General features: G+C 40.2%; 1 protein-coding gene across 7 annotated transcripts in view; it reads left to right on the top strand.

Annotated features, from left to right (window-relative positions):
- DCLK2 (doublecortin like kinase 2) overlaps positions 1-18,275 on the top strand; it is a 149,675-nt gene that overhangs the window by 88,749 nt on the left and 42,651 nt on the right. For 4 of the 7 annotated variants that reach the window (XR_009701134.1, XM_061192556.1, XM_061192555.1 and 1 more), the window contains exons 3-6: positions 751-853; positions 4,053-4,154; positions 5,046-5,096; positions 8,744-8,838. Coding sequence is in view for 5 of the 7 variants with exons in the window: in XM_061192556.1 (XP_061048539.1) it covers positions 751-853; positions 4,053-4,154; positions 5,046-5,096; positions 8,744-8,838 (351 nt within the window). In the remaining 2 variants the exon portion in view is untranslated. The remainder of the gene's footprint in view (positions 1-750; positions 854-4,052; positions 4,155-5,045; positions 5,097-8,743; positions 8,839-18,275) is intronic. The other 3 variants (XR_009701135.1, XM_061192558.1, XM_061192557.1) reach the window with 1 other exon arrangement.

The raw sequence follows: 18,275 nt of genomic DNA, 5'->3' as shown, positions 1-18,275 counted from the left end.
ATATCCAAAGTCCTGGAAGATGGTTCTTCTTGTCACCACTGGGATGAAGGGATGAATGTGCTCCCCGGGGTGGGTCCAGGTTCTGTGGGATCTGACAGTGATACAGTATTGGGGAGGGCGGGGTGAAAAAAGAATATAAAATTAAGACTACGTTTAGGTACAGGGGCTTGGAAGGGCCATCATTAGCTTCATGGCAAGTCTTCCTCTGATCTTAATGATGGTGGTGGTGGTGAAGGTGAGTATTAGCACATTGAGTACCTATATGCCTGACACCCATTCCAAGAGGTTTTCATATATTAATCCTCAGGACAACCTAAGGCACAATGTACCAAAGGTACAGAGAGGTCATGCCCAAGGTGACACGGCTGGGACATGGAGTTGCTAGGAGAGAAAAAGGGTAGACCAGTAAACTGGGAGCAGAGACCTCCATCAGCCCCAGCTTTGCCACCTGTTAATGGGAAACCTGGAATACATCACTGAGCCTCCTGTGGATGCCCTTGACTTCACCTGTAAACAGGAACATTGATGCCGGCTAGGAGCCCCTCGTTTTGTTGTTCTGAGGTCGGTCAGGAGACATTGTGTGGAAGTGCTCTGTGGAGGGTGAAATGCTTGGAAATGTATGCTATTAAATAGTTTTTCATTCTGACTCAGTATTATAGGTGAGGCTAGAAAATATATTTAATTTTGCTGACTTTTATTTCACTTCTAATGTTTCTAATTTATTTCTTGGACATGATTTTTTTTTTTTAGGTTACTTGTCTGCAAGACTTTTTTGGTGATGATGATGTTTTTATTGCATGTGGACCTGAAAAATTCCGTTACGCCCAAGATGACTTTGTCCTGGATCACAGTGGTAAGGCAATTCATTGACCATCTTTGTAACCCTGGAATGGAGGCTTGGGATTCTCACTTGGTGCATGTTAAGTTGTCTGGTGTGTTGAAAAAAGATGGCATTGGTGGTACTCTTTTTTAATTAATGAAAGTAGAAAATAAAATGAAGGTATTTACCTAGTTGCAAAAAACAAAAAACCCTAATTCAAGTGAAATAGTTTTCATTTTTTAGCGAGTTGGTTCCATCTCTTTTTATTGCATTGTTTTGCCTCTGAAATGGATTTCCTACCTTCTTCCAGAATGGTTCCTGGCTATGCCACCTTAAATGTATGGATAGTGTTGAACCTGAAACAGTTCATTATACATTTTCCATGTCCATAAAGAGATACATAAAAGGATAGTAAGTTGTTAATAGTGATTATCTCAGGTTTCTTTTTATCTCATTGCTCTGTTCGCAACTTAAAAAAAAAAAAGCATGCATTGTTTATATATGCAGGAAAAATAAAGCTATTTTCATTGATGGGATAAGAAAATCCCTTTCTCTCAATTTTAGCCAAAAAATGGAGTTTTCAACTATTTAGCAATAACCTCAGTGATTTCAGATGATTTTGCCTGGGAATATTGTTCTAATCTGTTGTCTGGAATTAATTTAAACCTATTGCAGTATTAGTGATTATCTTAGCTGATAGTAAAGTCAACTTCATCTTTAAATGAGATAAAATCATAACATGAGATAAGACATAACATTTCACAGAGAAGAGGGATGTTGGAGATTCAGTCCCACTCTTTAATTTCATGAATGAGGAAAGTTGGCTTTTCAAAAATTAAACTGGTGGTAAACCCTTTCCAGTTGTAGTGATTCTGACAGTCCAAAATTACAGAAACATTTTACCAAATAAATATGGCGACCTATAGACTTTTTAAAATTCAAGATGATACATTCTGTGGTATCAAACTTCCTTGTGTAATTCTTCCCTGTTACACTATGTCACTTATCTTGGGGCGATTTATCTACTTTGTGCTTGGGGCTCATTTATCTACTCTTATTGTTTTTTTCCACTGCTGCCAAATTTCTTGGGGGTTTCTGTACTGTCTTATACTCTGTTGCACTGGCCCTGCTTTAGATTAGTAATGCCACCAGAAAGTCCATAAAGAATTGCCAATACTATCTATGCTAATGCTCTCCCCTATTCTCATGGTTTGACTGAAAACGTGCATTTACATATCATCTGTATTTTACATCTTTTTTGACTGTAGCTTAATTTCATTTCATAATATTTCTTCAATGTCAATATGAGTCATTTTGAAAGCTGAGACACTGAAACTCAATAATATTATACTCCAGGTTGTAAAGTTAATTTGGGTGGCAACAACAGCAATAAAACATTTATTGAGCACTTACTATATATGTACTAGGCATTGTACTCAGGGCTTTACATGTATGTTGTAAATTTACCTAAGGGATATAGTTATGTGTATCCCTTGAGGGGGAACCAGGACCCTGCCCCAAGGCTGCACTATTGTTCCTTGGCTGCTCCTCCCTTGTCTCTGCATCCCCTCCCTTCCCTGATTAGCAACTGTTTGAACCTGCCCTGTTAGAACTCAGGGGAAGTCATGGAAGCTGGAGTCTATTCCCTACAAGAAACGGGGAAACATATCTCTGGATATATGTATATGTATGGTTGATTTGCTTTTGTTATAAAGCAGAAGCTAACACACCATTGTGGGGCAATTATACTCCAATAAAGATGTTAAAAAGAAAGAAAGAAAGAAGGAAAGAAGGAAGGAAGGAAGGAGAGAGAGAGAGAGGGAGGGAGGGAGGGAGGGAAAGAAAAGAAAGAAAAAAAAGAAAGAAAAGAAAGAAACGGGGAACACAGAAAGGCTTCTGTGCCCAGGAGCCCCACAGGGTCCTGGTAGGGTTCAGGAGGCAAAGATTTTTTTAAAAACTCAGTTATTTGACTTGTGTTGTAATCTTGATGAGTCCCAACTCTGTCCTTTTACACTGCTGACAACATCTTACATTAAAAATCCGTTCAAAATCCATAGAATTCAGCTAACCTAGTCTTAGTCAAGGAAGAAAACCCTCCGTTAATGAGCTGGGTACAGGACTGGCTCAGATTCCTAAACCTAGGGGTAGTTCTGAAGTTCTGGTTATGGGCTTTCTAGATTTACCCATCCTGCTCATAAAGCAGTGGCAGTGCCTTTAGGAAGTTTCTAACTAACCCACACACCACCCCTCCCAGCAGTGGAGTACTTTCTAACATCCATACTGCTAATTAACTAAGCTACTATTGCTGCAGCCCCCTCTGAGTAAGGTTCTGATTAGAGTCTTTCAAATGCTAACTCGCCTCCCTGGTGTGTATTTTCCTGATTAGTGTACTTCACTTGTTAATTTATTTCCCCTGGGGTATAGATTAAAACCAACCCACATTTTAATCTTTCTGTGTAAATTGAAGTATTTTAATGTGAATTACAGACAATATGTTATCTAATTGAATCCTTATAAGAAGCCTATGAAGCAGATTTATTTTCATCCCAGTTTCATAGGAGAAAAAACTGAGACTTAGACCTAACCAAGGTCCATCAGTTAGCAAAGTCAAATCCATGATTCATCCCAAATCTGCATGACTCCAAAAACCAGGTTCTTAATTGTTCAAATTAGAAGTGATTATTTAAGCTGTTTAATTAGTTCTGGTCCTCTACATGCTAATTTATGTGGCAATTTATGGAAAGACCAAAGTTATTGTTTAAAGCTAGTTTCCTCATTTGTGATGCTTTGGGCAGATGGAAAATAAGACAGTAAGGGGTTCATAAATTAGAGTCCTATACCCTTTCAAACTAAGGTTATCAGAAACTTGGAGAGAACTCTTTGTTGTAGCCTTTGCCTATCAATGCTACTGACCAAAATAATAATAATAAGTTGCACATGTGTAGATTAGGCTGTGGGTATGTGTGAATCAAGTTAGGACATCAGGATTTCTGTATTTATGAAGAACTCCATCTGGAACAATGAGGTGAGTCACAAGGTGTGAAGCCTAATTTAAGGTAACCTCAGGTGTGCTTTTGGGACAGTTGCTCTGTATATTAAAGTTGTTTAACATTAATAGGAAAGATGATCAGGTAATGGTTCTAGGCAGTAAACTACTGTAACATGTGATCTGTGATCTTCCCTTGGTTAGAATTAAAACCAGATCTACATAAGCACTTTCCTTCCTTTCTAGAATGCCGTGTCTTGAAGTCATCTTATTCTCGCACTTCAGCTGTTAAGTATTCTGGATCCAAGAGCCCTGGGCCTTCTCGACGCAGCAAATCACCAGCTTCAGGTAGTTAAAAGGAAAGGAAATGGATAGTCACAAAAGGAGCAGATCATTCTTCAGTTTTCTTTAATATGAATTAGTAGTCTTTCCCATCCTTGTATGCAGCCAGGTTCCAGAATGACATATACATGACATGATTTTTAAATCCAGAAGTTTAAGTCTGTTTCTCAAAGTTATAATAAGTGTCCTAACACTTGGTTTTGTTCTGACACATCTTCTCAAGAACAGTCTTATCTAGATTCTTCTGGTATTTATGTAGAAGTGTTTCTCATTTTGACCACTGTGTGCTGCATTTTTAATTTTGTGTTATAAGATTGTGGATATTTTCTTATCTTATTGGTTTAAAACATAAACATACACGCCTAACAGCAATGTATTTACTTGATAAGTTTCCACAGGCTTTCCCACCATCAGCAATTTAATAGGAGCAACGATTATAGTTAGAAAGTAGCACTGCTTATTTCAGAGTCAGACGTACCTCTAAGTTTCTTTCAGATCTTAAGCCTATAGATTTGTCATAATTTTGACAGCTTTTGACATTTTTAAAGAATTAAAATATCCCCCAAATCTTGATATATTGATTCTGTAAGGCTCGCTTATAGTAGTTATAATTTTGCTGATATCATTTCCCATTAAGGAAAAGATTGTGAAAAAACTGTGATTTTACGTGTGGTAAATCTAGAACATGTGAAAGTAGTATCAATAAAAACTGTCTGAAGCATCAACCTTTTTATAAAATACTGAGTTTGGGGGGTGTTCTACTTTCTACTGCTTCTTCAGCACCTACCCCACTTTCTCTAGGTCGGGTTGTTTTGCCCTTCTTTTTGTGTACACGTTTAGACCTGCTGAATAACCACTCTCCTTACTGTCTCCTTTGTTTATACTGAATGTGTCCAGTAAAGAGGGGTGGCCACTACTCCAGGGCCTACTCTACAGCCAAATCCCCAGGTGAGCCATGATTATTATGGCTTTGTCGCTCTGCTGGGTTTTTGTTTTCGTCTTTCGCCATATTTCTGTTTCCTTTTGCTTCATTTCCATGAATGCATCTGGCTTTTACCAGTGGACATCTGTGCAGTTATCAAGTGCTTCACAATGCTTCAGCCTCCCTTACTTGTTAGAGAGCCAGTCATCCTCAGAAGGTTGCCAGGTGCCTGTCTGTGTGTAGTCACGGTACACAGTGATGGAGGAGACACAGCGCTTCAAGGGGTGTGTCTTCTAGTTAATTTGGGAGAATAGCCTGTTATTGAAAAAGGCTAAGGGTTGTTGGTAATATGAAAATGGCCATAGAAGCAATTATATTCTCCTCTCCTTCCTCCCCACCCTGGGGTTAATAGGCCCAACATCCTCTCTCTAAAATATCAGCGATATGAATATTTTTAACTGAATGCATCTCTCTGATGTTAAGCTTATTTCAAATCATATTGTGCTTTCTGTAAAGTATCTCACATGAAGGGAAAGCTATTATAACATGAAATTTGCGTAAATAAAATTCACTGAGTTTACCACGTGGTAAATTAGACTTTTGTCAGGTTCTTAGCTTTTGTTTTGGTGATAGGTTTACAGATGCTTATCACGTAAGTAATATAAATAAAAGTGGGGAGAGTGGTTCAAGGATCAGGTATTAAAATTAATCTAATTTTGTCTGCCTGAGGTCTAAAGAGGGAAATTAACATATTGAACTAAAAACATGTTTCATAGCCATACTTCTCTTGCAGACCAACTGCTTCATAACATAGTCTAATAAGTGTATAAATCTTTTAAACTAGAATTTGGAATGCTTAGAAATTGATTTGAGAAAATCTTAGGATTCCAGTACTCCAGATTTTCAACTGAGTCCATATTTGGGTTTGGGTTAATAAAGCTTATCTTAACTTATAAATAAAAGTTGTGAGATGTAAATCGCATTTCAGAGGGCACATGGCTTCTTTATAAGAGATTAACTCAAAAGCATGTTCAGCACACACTGCAGTTATAGAAAATGGAGAGAGAGTTTTGTATTATTAAATGTCACAGTACACAGAAGTATAACTCGCTTTTACGGACTGCTTTAGCTGTAGTATGCCTGTTACCATTTAGAACATTCCAGGGGACTCACTGGAATTTCAAACAGAGCAAGTAACTTTGTAAATGTCATATTGTACTTTTTCACTCTTGGGACAGAAGTGCTCCCATCAATGAAGTCTTCTGGCTGACAAAATTCCTCAACAAAACTCTAAATTTGTCTAAATAGCTAAATGATATGTAATAAACACATAGAAATTAATCTGGGTGATACAAGTGGGTAAATAGTTACCACCATTTGCATCTTAAAAATTCTCACTTAGGATTTCTAGCTTGTGAATCTGTCATCATCCACCAGGATAAACAATGTTCAGAGCAAGCAAACAAGAAAGCCCCCGAGTTTATTTCTTACCTTACCGTTGAGGGGAAGGGTGGATAAGAGCCTTATTTGGGGAGAGAAAATCCAGGGTGTAGTGAAGGAGGGGGAGCACCGCAGAGACGCTGGGCATTGTCGACCTGCCTGTTGGTAGCAGCAGTGTCGGGGGAGACAGCACAGTGTAGCTCTGCCCCAGGCCCCACTTACCCTCCCAGAGCCTGGAGAAATGTGCAGATAAATGGAATTAAGAACTTCTCGCTAGACAACATTTTGTTTAGAACCTTTCAAATGCTATCAGAAACTTAGAGGGCTATATATGGCTTAGTATCTCTTTAGGATGGGAGTTATTTGAGGGTAACTATGGACATGTAGTTACTGATAGCAGTTCAATCCCTGGCAGTGAGTTTTGTTAAGAAATTATGTTTAGGCAAGAGGTGTGTTTTTAGGGAAATTGGTCTGCCACAGGGCTGACCATTTGCAGGAACCAATTTTTCTTCTTTAGTCCCTTTTCTGTCACTGTTCCAAGGAAATCTTTGATATCAAAGTGGTTTCTGAATATCAGTGAAAGGTAACAGCCCTTGGTGAGTAGGAACTGGTGACCTGAACAGTTTGCTGTGTGGAATGAAGGAGAAAAGGAGCCAAACTCAGTATCAGCTCACAGCAAGCTTACTAGTTCACTGCTCATAGTAATCTCTGTTTTACGTGAATTCCTACCACCAGTTCCCTTTAAAGAGAATTTTTAAAAGAAAGAGCATTAATTGAAGTGTAACTTTATTGAAAAATAATCAGGGCTGTTGAATACTCTTAAAAGTTTCTAATTAATTGTACAGTTACTTGTGTTGTACTTGTGCTCTAAATACCCACATACATTTGTTAAGAAAAATCTAGATAACTGATAATGATTTATGAATGAGTGGTTTTAAACTAGAAAAATTCAAGTTTGGTAATTTAAAAATAACTGGAAAATTTTTTCATCATTGCTGAATTTTTACAAGGAGCAATACAATAAACATACATGACTGATTCATCTAATCACACATACTTACAGATCCGGAATTCTGCCTCCGTTCAAGGACTGGTGCTTACTTTTTTGAGTCACCTATTCAGGACCTTTATCTCTGCATTTTGATTTTTGTATTTATTAGCATCGTTTAAAATAACAGTTGTCTCCTCCCTTGTATTAAAAAGATTATTTAAAAAGGAAATGGACTTTGCTTTTCTTTCCATAGAGATGAGTGTCAGTTTTCATCTGCTTGGGGCAAAAGCATTGAAGATTAATGATAAAAGGGGTTAAAGCACTCCTTAGAAGAGAAAAAAAAAAAAAAATATATATATATATACCAATACCAGATGTTAACTAATAGTTTTGTGAAATTACAGCCGAAGTGGATCCCATTGGTATAATTAGGAATAAGCCTGAGTTATACTGAGATGTGTGACTAGCATTGTATAGTATAAAATCTGCAAACTAACCCTCCCCTTGAAACAGCCGTGCCCATACTCTTCCCTACCGAGTCTCTAAATTGAGCTTTCAACGTAAGAAGTGTATGGAAGTTTGGAGGAGGGTGTACAAAAAACCACGAAGACTTGCTAAATAATGGGGAACTTAAGTTGAGAAGACAAGAAAATGGAAGGAATTAGAAATAACTAGTCTAGATAATAAGAAATTGGCTTTCAAACAAATAAGTAGATATTACAAGGAAAATGACCAGTAATTTTCTTTTTCTATTAAGAATATACTTAGAAAATGTGTTATAATCATGGTGGAATTGATTTGGGAGAGCCACAAGAACGTCTTGGTTATTCAGCTTGGTGTGTACTAAGACGCTGGATATTGGAGTAGTTATAGGACAACTTTCAGAGTAGACCATTACAAATATAACAGCCATACATTTCTCTACCCATGATGGCAGGCAGGATATATGGACAAGTTGTTGCTCACATCTCTAACTCCATAACGTTTTATATATTTGTTTATGTCACTGTTGGAAAACTATTATTGAAAATAATTCTAGTTTCACTGCTTATTTGTCTGATACTTTGTCTGTAATGCAGTAAGACACATTATTTTTGCTTTTTGCTGATTTACCGTCTGCTTTGAGCTTTGAATGAATCGAAGCTCCATTGGAGCTATACTGGGCATATGTTTAGTGTTTTTACACAATCTGGTGGTTCTGGGTTTTAATAATCTTTGTCTCCTTTGTTGTCTCATGATCAGTTAATGGAACTCCCAGCAGCCAGCTTTCCACTCCTAAATCTACGAAATCCTCCAGTTCCTCTCCAACTAGCCCAGGAAGTTTCAGAGGATTAAAGGTATGAAATAGGATATGTGGCTTATTTGTGTGATTTTGTTATTTTGAGTAGCATAGTTTAGTTAACTTGTTCAGGGGCTTGGGTGCAGTAACAAATCATAAAGGAAAGAGTTTAGGATTTGGAGCCAGGAAGACCTGGCTTTGAATCTTGTGTCCTTTTTCATCTTGTAATTTGGGCCAGTTCACTTAACTCTTCTGAGCTAAAGTGTTCCCATCTCTTAAATGGGAATATAAAGTTGTGGTTAGGGTTGAACATAATGTGGTTTTATATAAATAAATAGCAGTTTTCCTATTATTATCAAAATGATTTACAATGGCAAAGCCTTGGAGAACACCATGATTCTTTTTTAAAATGTCATTTAAAATCATGATTTTAATATCGTTAACGTAATTTGACTGTGTGAAAGTCTAAAACAGAGTGAAATTCCGGCATAATACTTACATCCACAAGTTAGTAACACAAGAAAAATATGTTCATTTTGGTGAAGAACTTAGGAATAAATCTTAGGTTTTGACTGTGATGTCCTAAAAATATAAACAGTAACTTAACATGATTAAGCAGTTGTTTTAAACTTTTTTTTAAAATTTATTTATTTATTTATTTATGTTTGGCTGTGTTGGGTCTTCGTTTCTGTGCGAGGGCTTTCTCCAGTTGCCGCAAGCGGGTGCCACTCTTCATTGCGGTGCGCGGGCCTCTAACTATCGCGGCCTCTCTTGTTGTGGAGCACAGGCTCCAGACGCGCAGGCTCAGTAGTTGTGGCTCACGGGCCTAGTTGCTCCGCGGCATGTGGGATCTTCCCAGACCAGGGCTCGAACCGGTGTCCCCTGCATTAGCAGGCAGATTCTCAACCACTGCGCCACCGGGGAAGCCCAAGCAGTTGTTTTAATAGGCATTTTATCTAATAGAGAAGAAGAATGAATGATGAGCAAAACCAAATTTGCAGGATTTCCACAAGTTTAATTTGATTTAGTAGCCCTCAATAATTTAAGTTTATACGAGGAAATTTGCCCGGTAAAATAGCAGTACATGATTTTTCTTAAAGATTGAAAATGTCCTTTTGTAGAAACAATCAAATTGTCTGTATGGTAATGTACTTTAGGAAGATGGAAGTGTACACAGTGCCATGATGTACACGCATATTAACTTTCATTCTCTTGGAGTGTTTAACATCGGAAGCACCTTCGTTAGGAATACATTCTTGAAAGTTGGTTGCCCCAACACTTCAGATATCGTCCGAGTGGTTTTCTTTACTTTAAGGATGCTGAAAAACATTTTTCACTGATAAAGTGAAAGGTAAAAGCCCCAGCACGCCTGGTGAATGTGGGGTGGGAACCTGCTGGGCCGGCAGGGCGGTGGGCCTGCGGGTCCTCACTGCCTGCAGGGCTCTGTTCTCCACCTGACACTCAGGTGTGCTTGTCCTGTCCTGAGAATGTTGTATCTACCTCAGAGTGAAGTGCATGGTCCTTGTCTGAGTGCCTGACTTCAAAAAGAGAGTTTCTTCTGGAAAAGGACAGATCAGATTGTCTGTTTTTGTGCCTGCTTGCTTATGTATGTTGGCAGAATTTGGACTGAGACCAGTAGTCAGTTTGGGATTGGGAGCACATAGCTCTCAGTAACCTCTACGTACTGGAAGTTCCTTATATTTATCAAAAGAACCGGCCATTTTCTGAAGTGCTAAATTGGCTTAGGTCAGTGTATAATATGATTTCAGTGGAATTTTTTTTTTAAGATTTATTTATTATTTACTTATTTTTATTTTTTTTTTGGCTGTGTTGGGTCTTAGTTGTGGCACGCGGGGTGCACGGGCTTCTCTTTTCTAGTTGTGGCGCACAGGCTCCAGGGCGCATGGGCTGTATAGTTGTGACACGCGGGCTTAGTTGCTCCATGGCATGTGGGATCTTAGTTCCCTGACCAGGGATCGAACCCATGTCCCCTGCATTGTAAGGCGGATTCTTTACCGCTGGACCACCAGGGAAGTCCCTCAATGGAATTCTTAAATGTCAATCCCAAAAGAAAAGTTATATCCATTAAAAATCACTCATGTAATTATTTTCAGCTTTTCTTTCCCAACTTATTTTCTCCAGAATAGATTGGAGATGCTCTCTTTTTAATCCAGGTAACTTTCAAGAGAACTAGAGTAAAGATCAAGTTGATTCACCTCTTTTCCAGTTTCAGTTGTTTCATCCTTTGTTAAAACTAAAGCAAGTTGTTCCTGGTGCTGGTAATTGTCAACCTAGGGCAAACCTAACCTAAGCTTTGCAGTGATCCACCTGCAAAAGGTCACTTGTATTTCTCCCTCAGGCTGTTGCCGTAGGCAGGGCTGCTCTGATCCTTGACCTAGGACTGCGTGTGGCCATCCCAGAAGGTACCTTACCCTGGGTCTTGGTCATTTCCCCTTTTTTTTGTTATCCATTGGTAACCTGGTCTCCCATCTTTCTTCCCAGTCCATCTTCAGCTCTCAGCCCAAGACTGTCCTTTTTTGTGGTTGCCACTGGGTCAATTGGTGCTGCTTAATGCTCTGAGTACAGACCCTTTCCTTCATGTATGCGCACAGACTTGCAGGAGATCACTCACAGATGCAGAAGTCTGGAGTGAAGAGGCATGGGATTTTTAAAACATGCTAATAAGTTGTATTATTGCAGAGACATTAGATAAAATTGTTCTCACTACACTAGGTGTATCTTAATTATTAGAGTAACCCCAGCATTTAGCACACACAGTTCCATGGCACATGGTAAGTGCTCAAGGATCACTTATTGATGCAGAAATAAATGAAGGTTAGGGAAATGCTGATTCCTGGTCAAGAGTGAAGATGAGATTACCAGTTAGATAAAGAGTAGTGGTTCTTCCATGACCTCCCAGCCCTTCCTTTCTCCTCTACCATACCTGGGGCTTGGCTAACAGCTGTGAGACCTCCTCTTGAGTTTTCTTTTGATCATCTGTAAAATAAGGATGTTTGACCTTAGATAACTTCTAGGGTGCTAAGATTAGAGTTCTTTTAAGTTGCCCAAAAATCTGTCTAGGAAGCTGGGGAGTCTATTTCTCTTCCTCTCACTTTAAAGCTGATGCAGAATCACTGAATATTACATTAAATATTCGCAGCTAAACAAGTCTCTGCCACACCCATCAGCTGTTTGGACGCAAAGCTGAACACCTCTAACCCCTGCCTGTTCCCAGGGGTCGTGCTTTGTGGACATTTCATCTCATCACAGTTCCCCACAGTCCATGGTGTGTATTGTCCTTGGAATGGAAACCTGCCTTTGAAATACTGCAGCTTAGTTGTTCTCTTTACTGTACAAAATACTGTAATCTAGATGTCATTATAGAGCTCTAGCCAGCATCTGTCCACGTTTGCATTATTTTCTCTATTCAGTGACATTACAAATGGAGAATTACAGATAATTACCATGTGTTAGTGCTGTGCTTTTTCTTTCCCCTTCATTTAAAATAGCTTATTAAGATCAATTAAGAGGAGATGTCTGACAATGGAGAGCTGTTTTTCACGGGCAGGAACTCTTGACCACTATTTATCCTACTTAGATGCTTTCATGGCTTTGGGGATAGTCTTTTTCCAGAGAATCAGGGAATTGACAAAAGCAAGCAAACCAAGCCAGGACAGCGTATGCAGGAGTTGGCACTCACATCACTCTGTATACCAGGACACAGTTTTTGGCAGATGGCTTTTTTTTTCTCTACTCTCTGGGTTTTACTTACTAGGGAATTAAGCAAAATCAAGTCAAAGGTCAGCAGAATTTGATATCCTGTCACAGTTTTTCCCCCCTTTGTGCCAGTTTCTGGGAACCATTTTGTGTTTGGGTGGAGACACTGAAAGAACTGAAAATGGAAATAGTGACATTGTGATGTTTAATCTCTGACCCAGAGCGTCATTTTTGTTTGCTCCTTGAAGAAGACAGGAATTCAGAAGCAGCTCCCCCTCCTCCACAAAAAGCCCTCATTGTTTTCTCGATAGTACTCTTGTGAGGAAGGCAACTCTGCTCCATTCATACGTGTTCATAGAAGGTCAAGCTCTCTAAGGGGCTGGACCAAAGGCAGGAGAAGAAGCAAAGTTTTCCTCAAATTGGGAATTTTTTTTGCAAGGTGGGGTGTTAAGAAACAGCTTGGCAGGGCAGAAATAGAGACACAGATGTAGAGAACAAACGTATGGACACTGAGGGGGGAAAGCAGAGGCGGGTGGAGGTGGTGGTGTGATGAATTGGGAGATTGGGATTGACATGTATACACTGATGGGTATAAAATGGATGACTAATAAGAACCTGCTGTATAAAAAAATAAATAAAAGAAAATTCAAAAAAAAAAAAAAAAAGAAATAGTGTGGCGACCAAGTAATTAAGGTTCTTTAAACCTAAAACCAAAAGATGTTAGGACAACTGAGAGTTAGTTGTCCCTCAATTATAACTCTTTGGTTTTGCTAGACAGTTACCTAAAACCATAGAATGTGGAAACTGGAAGTGGCCTCAGATCTTTTAGTTTGTCTTCATTGTATAGCTGGAGAATCTGAGTTGCACTCAAATCTCTCTCTCTGTTACAGTTTCTCATCTTGGACTTTCTTTTATTATTATTATTATTATTTTTTTTTTTTTTGCTTTAAAACGAGTGTGATGCCATATCAAGTCAATGTTATTCTCTCACCATGTACTCTGTAAGAGGTGGGTGTGGGTGTTTATTTGGCCAGCATTTGAGTATGTGCTAAATAAAGTAGCATGATCAGTATTCACAGCAGCTTTTTAGGAAGTATGAAAAAAAACATTGTACTGGTCATGACGGTGACATGGTATAGTCAGCTGCCTTTTAAGAGGTCCTATCTGTTCAGTGTTAAGTGATTTTTAAAAATAATAACCTGTTTTTCTGACTAGCTTAAGATGGATTTGAAATGGTTTTGGATGCAATTAGGTTATGCTATTTGGACGATAAACTCACCTTGACCTAAAAGAAAAAAAGATTCTGAGGTGCAGAGATGTGAAGTGAGTTGCTCTAGGTTCCAGTGGCCAGTTGGGATCTCTGACCCTTTCACGGTCTCCGTCTCTAACTTTTGACCTTTCCCCATCCCTGGTGGGCCTGCTTCAGTGACCCCAACACAGGCACCCCTTGGAAAAGCTGTGCTGTGTAGGTCTTTTAGGAGAGTGAGTGCCTGGGTTTAGATATGCACAAATGCTCTGAATAAAAACGGGTTGTTTCCCACTAGCTATCTATTTTACATTTGGTAGTGTATATATGTCTATGCCACTCTCTCACCCTGTCACATCTTACCCCTCCCCCTCCCCATATCCTCAAGTCCATTCTCTAGTAGCTCTGTGTCTTTATTCCCGTCTTGCCACTAGGTTCTTCATGACCTTTATTTTCCCTTAGATTCCATATATATGTGTTAGCATACTGTATTTGTTTTTCTCTTTCTGACTTACTTCACTCTGTATGACAGACTCTAACTCCATCCACCTCACTACAAATACTTCCATTTCATTTCTTTTTATGGCTGAGTAATATTCCATTGTATATATGCTAGTGGGAAGCAGCCGCATAGCACAGGGAGATCAGCTCGGTGCTTTGTGACCACCTAGAGGGGTGGGATAGGGAGGGTGGGAGGGAGGGAGATGCAAGAGGGGAGAGATATGGGAACATATGTATATGTATAACTGATTCACTTTGTTATAAAGCAGAAACTAACCATTGTAAAGCAATTATACTCCAATAAAGATGTTTTAAAAAAAAAAAAAACGGGTTGTGAGACGGGGAAAGGAACAAGGAGAGGGGAGGGTTGGGAAAAGGGGGAGGTGATCCTAGGGTGGGGGAGGGCGGAGAGGCCAGAGGGAGGGCGAGGAAGACAGAGAAGAACTCCTGTTGACAGCTCTTCCTGGGAGGCTTGGTGTAAGAGATTGTTCATCATATCTAATGGGGATTCTTTTCAAGTGAAATGGTTACACTGTGTGACCAGCAGTTTTACTTTAGGGGGTCAGCTTTAGTAAAATGACAAAGTTCACAATGGGTTAGGGTTATTGGGTTTTTTTGTTTGTTTGTTTTTTGGGGGTTTTTTGGAAGCCAGCAATGGAGCTGAGTGTGGTCAAGACTGGCACAGGTTGGAAACACACTGTGTAGTCCTGCCCCAGCAGGTGCATGGGTACCTCGACCTGGGATAAAGCTCCGTAGTGGGCCTGCGATGGAGGCCACGTCGTGAGCACAGTGGCATGACTGGAATTTGCATGCAGAGTGCACACTCATAACCACTACTAGCCCCCAAAGACACAGTGAGAAAGCAGGGCAAGTCTGTTATACAGCTGACTGGAACTACGTAGTCAGACCAAAAATTAGTAAAATGAGTTGCTAGGGCTACCCACTGGGCTTCTTCCCTAGAACCTAGTGCCTAGGTATGAGAAGTTGGCTTTGCTTTTGTACAAGTTTTGGGAATCCGGCTTTTCTAAAAGACAGGACCACTCGTGGTGATAGTCACATGGGGAGGGGGGTGTCTTTGCAGCTGTTTCCACCACTGTGGCACCAGGCCACCCACCAAGCCAGGCAGACGGGGAGCCAAAGGCCGTGAGGTAAGGCCAGCTCATGCCAGGTTGTACTAGGCCTGTGTCAGGAAGAACTTTTATTCTCCTTACTTATTAAAATTTTCTGTGAATGTTCCAATCTGTCCCAGTTAAGATAAGGGACCCATTTAGGCCAGAGGACGAAGGCAGAGATGGCACCCGCTAGTGTGCAGTTACATAGAAGGAGAGGCTCAGAGAAGGGAGCAGCCCAGAGGCCCCTGCTCTGAGATGGACACAAGATGGTGCAGTGGTTCAGGGTGTGAGCTCGGGAACCGGAGTGTGTGGGTTTCATCTTGGCTTGGCTACTCACTAGCTGTGTGGCCTTGGGCAACTCACATCACCCTTATCTGTAAAAAAGGGGATTCCTAGGACCTACTGCACAGGGTTGAGATTAACTGATTAAATATAAAGAAAGGACTTAGAATAGCTTTGTTACTCTATTATTCTATTGTTAGTCTTTTATATTCTATTTGTATTACAGTAAGCATTGGGGTTTCCAGGTGCAGTTTTCACATGAGGGAAGTTTCACTTAGGAAAAAAAAATGATATGCAGTAGTGCAGGAGAAGGAAAGAGAAAGTGAGAGAAGTCAGACTCCAGATATTATTACCTTCTCTGCTTTTCTGTTATGACTTTCCCTCCCAGCTCTACCCTTCGTCTTTGTTTTCCTGCCCTCTCTACATGTTCCAACCCTATTAGTAATCTATAGGTAATTCTGTTAGTAACAAGCTATCCCCAAATTTAGCAGCTTAAAACAACCATAAAAAATTATTTTCTCCCACAGTTCTTGTGGGTCAGGAATTCAGGAGCAGCTTAAGATCTTTGAAGAGGTTGTAGTGAATATGTATACCAGGGCTTCAGTCGCCCGAAGCTTGACTGGGAACCGACGATCCCCTTCCAAGGTGACTCACTCACTTGGTGGCAAGTTGTGCCGGCTCTTGGCAGGAGGCCTCAGTTCCTCACCATGTGGACCCCTCCATGAATTGGCTTCTCAGGATCCTCAGAATGTGGCGACTGCATTTCCCCAGAGTGAGTGGTCTGAAAGAGAGTGCTGTGCAGAAGTTCACCTTTCTATGACCTAGCCTCGCAAGTCAGACACCATCATTTCCATCATAGCTCAGTAGTCTCAGATGTCAGCCCAGTTAAGCATGGGAAGAGACTACACAAGGGCATGAACATCAGGAGACGAGGCTCATGGGGACCATCTTGGAGGCTGGCTCCCACTCCCCTTCTCTCTGCTTTCATCTCACCCAGAGTTTCTTTCCTAGGCTGCCTCTGCTCCCTCAATAGCTTTCTGTCCATTCTCCCTTCTGAGCACCACAAAAGTCTCTCTCCCCGTCAATTTCATTGCTTTTCTTCTCCTTCCAGTCCTTTTGTTCTCCAGACCAATCACTCCCTGTGCATTCTTTTCTCTCCCCTGCAAACCCTAGAATCCTACCACCACTGTTGTTTTCTTCTCTTAATCCCCATCTTCCTGATCCTCCATTTTCTCCTTGACCTCAGCCCGTGATCTCCTGTTTCCTCTGCCCAAGCTCCTCTGAGTCCCTTCGATCTAGCTGATAACCCTCCTTTCAGGAATATTTACTGTGAGTAAATCACAGCATTTTCTTTGGGACAGATAGGCAATAAAGAGTACTAAATGTGTCATCAGCTGCCAGATGGATGAAGAAAGCATTTCCCTGAAATTTAATTCATCATCCATGTCCCAGTTTAAGACTTTCAAGGCTGTAGTAACTCAAGGCTTCAGAGTCAGGGGCACATCTGTGGACACTGGGGGATGAAATGTCTCATGTTTTGATGCTGAAGTGTATGCCCAGGGGCTGTCTACTGTGAGCATTCTTGTTGGTTGAAAGAAGAAAGAAAAAAGTACATTTGGAACATTATCCAACATCTTGAGATTATAAACTGTCTGATGTGCTGATATTTTGTCTGATGAATGTCTCCTGGGTCTGCTGTGGTGAAAGATTTTCCAGATTTGTGAAGTGTGATGAAAGGGCTGGTAGTATCTCATACTGATTGGCAGAGCTAAAATGTAACTCTTTGACCTTCTGAACTCAAAACTTCTTTTCGAAGCTGTGAAATGTAAATCCACAGTAGCTTCTGACCTTCAACATTTTCCCTTTTCCCTGGAGCTTTGGCTTTTCTTTGGTATTTAAAACTAGTTAATGGTCTTCAGTACAAAGAGACTGAGGACTTATATACCTCCTCTATTACCTCAGAAATGTTGGGTGGTGACTTCATCTCTGAACATAATTGATTTTGTTGACAGAAACAAAAGCAAAAGAGGGACTAAGCAGTTTTGAAGACTTCAGTGCCCTAACAAAATAAATCATCACAATGACTCTCAGATTCTGTTTGAGGACAGTGATTTGTACATTGTAGTTGTTAAGTAAAAAAAAAAGCATTTGGTGGGTAAATGGCTCACCTGGGTGGAAGCCCTTTTTTATGGGGGTGGAGGGAGAGTTTGCCAAGCAAATCAGTGTATAAATTGGATCAATTGTAAAAACTTTATTTGAATATAAGCAGTATATGTATTTATCTTAAACGCCCCCTGATTCGTGAAAGTGGGTAATTAGACCTTCTTCTCGGTCACGCATTAGAAAATTGGATGGCGATAATACTTAGAGGTTGTGGTAGTGAGCTGGCCTGTGCCAGTGACAGACAGTGATAGCCTCCATTGTTGGCACTGAAGAGACAGGCACCTCTCCCACCATGCAGGCATCCTAGAAATTGGTGGTACCTCACACTGAAAGCATGTAGATGTGTTTAGCAGGTAGGTGTGGCCATACCACCTTTTGCTGAAAAATCCAGTAATCCAATAAGCAAAATCCAATGCTTGAAAGTCTCACTCATAGGGATGTGATGAGACTCTGTGCTGGTTTTGGCAGGCCGTG

The sequence above is a fragment of the Eubalaena glacialis genome, chromosome 5 (assembly GCF_028564815.1).
Source record: "Eubalaena glacialis isolate mEubGla1 chromosome 5, mEubGla1.1.hap2.+ XY, whole genome shotgun sequence".
NCBI classification, from domain to species: Eukaryota; Metazoa; Chordata; class Mammalia; order Artiodactyla; family Balaenidae; genus Eubalaena; species Eubalaena glacialis.
Note: the sequence above shows the minus strand (reverse complement) of the source record. Positions and strands in the feature narration are given on the sequence as shown.